This window comes from Poecilia reticulata, linkage group LG9, assembly GCF_000633615.1.
Source record: "Poecilia reticulata strain Guanapo linkage group LG9, Guppy_female_1.0+MT, whole genome shotgun sequence".
In the NCBI taxonomy this organism is placed as follows: Eukaryota; Metazoa; Chordata; class Actinopteri; order Cyprinodontiformes; family Poeciliidae; genus Poecilia; species Poecilia reticulata.
Window position 1 is genome coordinate 33950935 of NC_024339.1, and position 843 is coordinate 33951777.

At 38.1% G+C, this 843-nt stretch overlaps 1 protein-coding gene across 2 annotated transcripts in view; it reads left to right on the top strand.

Annotated features, from left to right (window-relative positions):
* The window catches only part of gramd2b (GRAM domain containing 2B), a 17253-nt gene that overhangs the window by 14784 nt on the left and 1626 nt on the right, over positions 1-843 (top strand). The window contains exon 13 of one of the 2 annotated variants that reach the window (XM_008419504.2): positions 102-186. In XM_008419504.2, coding sequence (XP_008417726.1) covers positions 102-186 — 85 coding nt within the window. The remainder of the gene's footprint in view (positions 1-101; positions 187-843) is intronic. The other variant, XM_017306509.1, reaches the window with a different exon arrangement.

Below are 843 nucleotides of genomic sequence, written 5' to 3' on the forward strand. Positions count from 1 at the left end.
TGTGTGTGTGTGTGTGTGTGTGTGTGTGTGTGTGTGTGTGTGTGTGTGTGTGTGTGTGTGTGTGTGTGTGTGTGTGTGTGTGTGTGTGTGTGTGTTCCTAGAAGCAGTTTCCTTTCTGGGAGTCCTGATGTGAACACGGAGCTCTTCTCTGAACTGCTGGCCATCAACCTGCTGAAGCTGGAGAAGGTTTTTTTTCCTGATCCCATTAAAACTCGTCGTCTCTTGATGATTGACAGGTTCTGAACATCTGAGGCTCAAATTAAGAAAGTTTTCCAGAAATCAGAGGATCACTGGAAACGACAGATCTGCTGGTTCTCTTGTGTGTTTTGCTTTTTTTTCTTTTAAACAATCCACAAAATTCTCCTTTAATCTCTGGAAATAGTTTTATTCGTCCAACTCACAGACGTAAAAACGCAGATAAAACTCTGATTGGCAATAATCAATCATTTATAGTCAGCGATCTGACCAGAGAACCGTGGATCTGTTAGTCGATCCTCGTTGTTCAGTCTGAACTGTGTTTCTGGGAAACAGCAACATTCGAGTCTGATGAACGTTTGCAGTGGATCGCTTCTACAGTTACACTGTAAAAAATAACAGCAGTAATTTGGATTATTTAGTCTGTCATAAGGAGAAAAGATGGCGGCTCATTTTCAACATTTTATTCAGTCGTTTATAAATATCAGTTTAGATTCATATTTAGTTTCAAACTACGTATTTTGTTAGGTCCAAACTAAATATTTAGTTAGCAAGCTAAGTATTTATTTGAAGCTAAATGCTAACCAACTAAATATTTAGCTACATATTGAATATTTAGCTTGCGAGCTAAGTATTTATTTGAAGCTA